The 2,201-nt window shown below is 27.6% G+C and overlaps 1 protein-coding gene across 1 annotated transcript in view; it reads right to left on the bottom strand.

Moving 5' to 3' along the window:
- The window catches only part of LOC108578277 (proteasomal ubiquitin receptor ADRM1-B), an 8,109-nt gene extending 6,295 nt beyond the window's left edge, over nucleotides 1-1,814 (bottom strand). Inside the window, 4 exon segments of the mRNA XM_017941576.1 lie at nucleotides 1-72; nucleotides 129-468; nucleotides 1,326-1,435; nucleotides 1,518-1,814. Of these exon segments, the coding sequence (XP_017797065.1) occupies nucleotides 1-72; nucleotides 129-468; nucleotides 1,326-1,435; nucleotides 1,518-1,725 (730 nt within the window). The 5' untranslated portion in view covers nucleotides 1,726-1,814.
- Between the last annotated feature and the right edge of the window lie 387 nt (nucleotides 1,815-2,201).

Here is a 2,201-nt window from a genome sequence, read left to right as displayed (position 1 = left end):
TTTTGTTATTTGTATTTGTTGTGATTCCAGGTGTGGAAGTACCTGGTGTTCGTGTTGATGGTTTATTGTCACCTAGATTAAGATTTATATAAATTAGTATATGTTATGTATGTAATAGATATTCTTACCATTAGGTTTTGGAGTATCATTAGTAGATGCTGCTGAAGACACCATCTCTGTTACAGGTTTCGAAGCATTGGTAGTAACACGAGTTGATGCAATTGTTGTAGAAGCTCTAGTACTTTGTGCACCTTGAGGTCTATTCATTGTACTCAACAAGGAACTTAAACCAATTTGACCCACACCAAACAACTGCATTAGCTGCTGTTGTGACATATTATTTAACAAATTTTGGAGATCTCCTTCTGTGTTTGTACTGCCACTTCTCTGTGACCCAGGAGTTGGTGGATTATTAAGAACTTCATTAATTTTTCTACAATATTCTTCATCTTTGTCTGTTTTAAGATCCTACAGAAGCATAAAGTATTAGTTTATTATCAAAATATTTCTTCATATTTTATAGATCTCAAATATATTTCATATTGAATACAAAATTAATGCTGTTTCCAAAATACATGTTTTAAATAATATGCATTAGTAATTATATTACTGTATTATGTACTTTACATTAGTGTCCTGTTTTATTATGCACAATATTTTGCAATTAATACTATATTTTGTTACTATCAACATATAATTTTTAAATAAAATGGAACTTTTTTATATACTGTTAATACCACCATACAAGTATCTACATGTTTTTGTAGCAAAATTTCTAGTATAAATGAAATATTCTAAATATGAATATTATAAAAGGGTATGACATAATTAAACCTCTTTGAATGTTTTCTTAGAGATGAATAAATATTTAATGTTCTCCTGGTTAAATAATTATAAATTTTGCAAGAAGATAAAAGAACAAAATTCAAAGAATTCATAAGAAATTTATGGAAGAATATATGTATTTTTTAATTTCATTTTGTCTGAAAAAATATTAAATTTTTGAATTTGCATAGCACATTACTTTGAATCACTCATAATACAACATTGAATGAAATTCAAAATAAGCTTTAAATAGAATTGAAAGTATGATAGACAAAAAAACTAAAAATATCACACATATATACATGTGCACATGTGTGACATTTTTTAATAAATTGATTAAAAAGTAAAAAATGTAACAAAAAATTCACTACCACTAAAATTTTAGTCTTTCTATTACATGTTTAAGACATTTATAATATTTATAAAGTTTACTATCCTCTACAGTATAAATTATATGAAATGTGAGTGAATATATGATTTTTAATAGTACTTTATCTTACCTGTAGCCAAACGAAAAATTTTTTGTTGGATGACTTGAATCTTAAAAGGTATACTCTCCCAGTTTTACATTGAGGAACATGTTTAAATTCACAATCATCAGGAAAAATAAATTAAGAAAAATAAATTTGACAAACAATAAAATTTTGTACCATTTTAAAACTTTAATAAATATTAAAAATAGTAAAGAAGAATTCATACATCTTCAACGTATCCTGATACGCGATCTTTCCAACAGAAGTGCATTAATGAATCGTCAGATTGATAAACGTAAAGCTGGCCCTTTCGAATATCTGGATATACCATTTTTCCCTTCATGGTCATTTTTCCTGCTTTGAACTCAACTAAATTTTTAGGAGTACCGCGAGAAGCATTATTTCCAAAAAGCGCTCCGCCTGACATATTTCGTTCTTTAAACACACCTTCTTGTTTTGATAAATATATTAAATTTCAACACGCGGTTAATTTATGTTCTACGGTGCGCTGATGATACTGCACTTTAAAATGGCGTATTAAAAGATTCGCAATCTTACATAGAATTCTTTTATGTGTACGCCACGTAGCGGTGAAATCGAAAAGTATTCATTGTGTACATCGTTCTGTTTTTATCGATAGAGCATAAATAATCATAGATTAGTCAGAAATAGACGAGATTCTCTTTAAATGATTGTACTTTTTCCTTATTTGAAAATTTAAGTTCAGTAGTAATTAAATCTGAAATTTTGCTATGATTAAAAGTAATTCTGAAAAGAGGAAAAATTTTTTATTTTCTATAAAAAACAATGTGATATTGCCTTATGTTGTATCACTACAGAATAGACCCAACACCTAATATATTTTCGTGTCCAACGATCTGGAATACCGATCATATAAACAAT

Source organism: Habropoda laboriosa, unplaced genomic scaffold, assembly GCF_001263275.1.
Source record: "Habropoda laboriosa isolate 0110345459 unplaced genomic scaffold, ASM126327v1 scaffold6078, whole genome shotgun sequence".
Taxonomy (NCBI): Eukaryota; Metazoa; Arthropoda; class Insecta; order Hymenoptera; family Apidae; genus Habropoda; species Habropoda laboriosa.
Note: the sequence above shows the minus strand (reverse complement) of the source record. Positions and strands in the feature narration are given on the sequence as shown.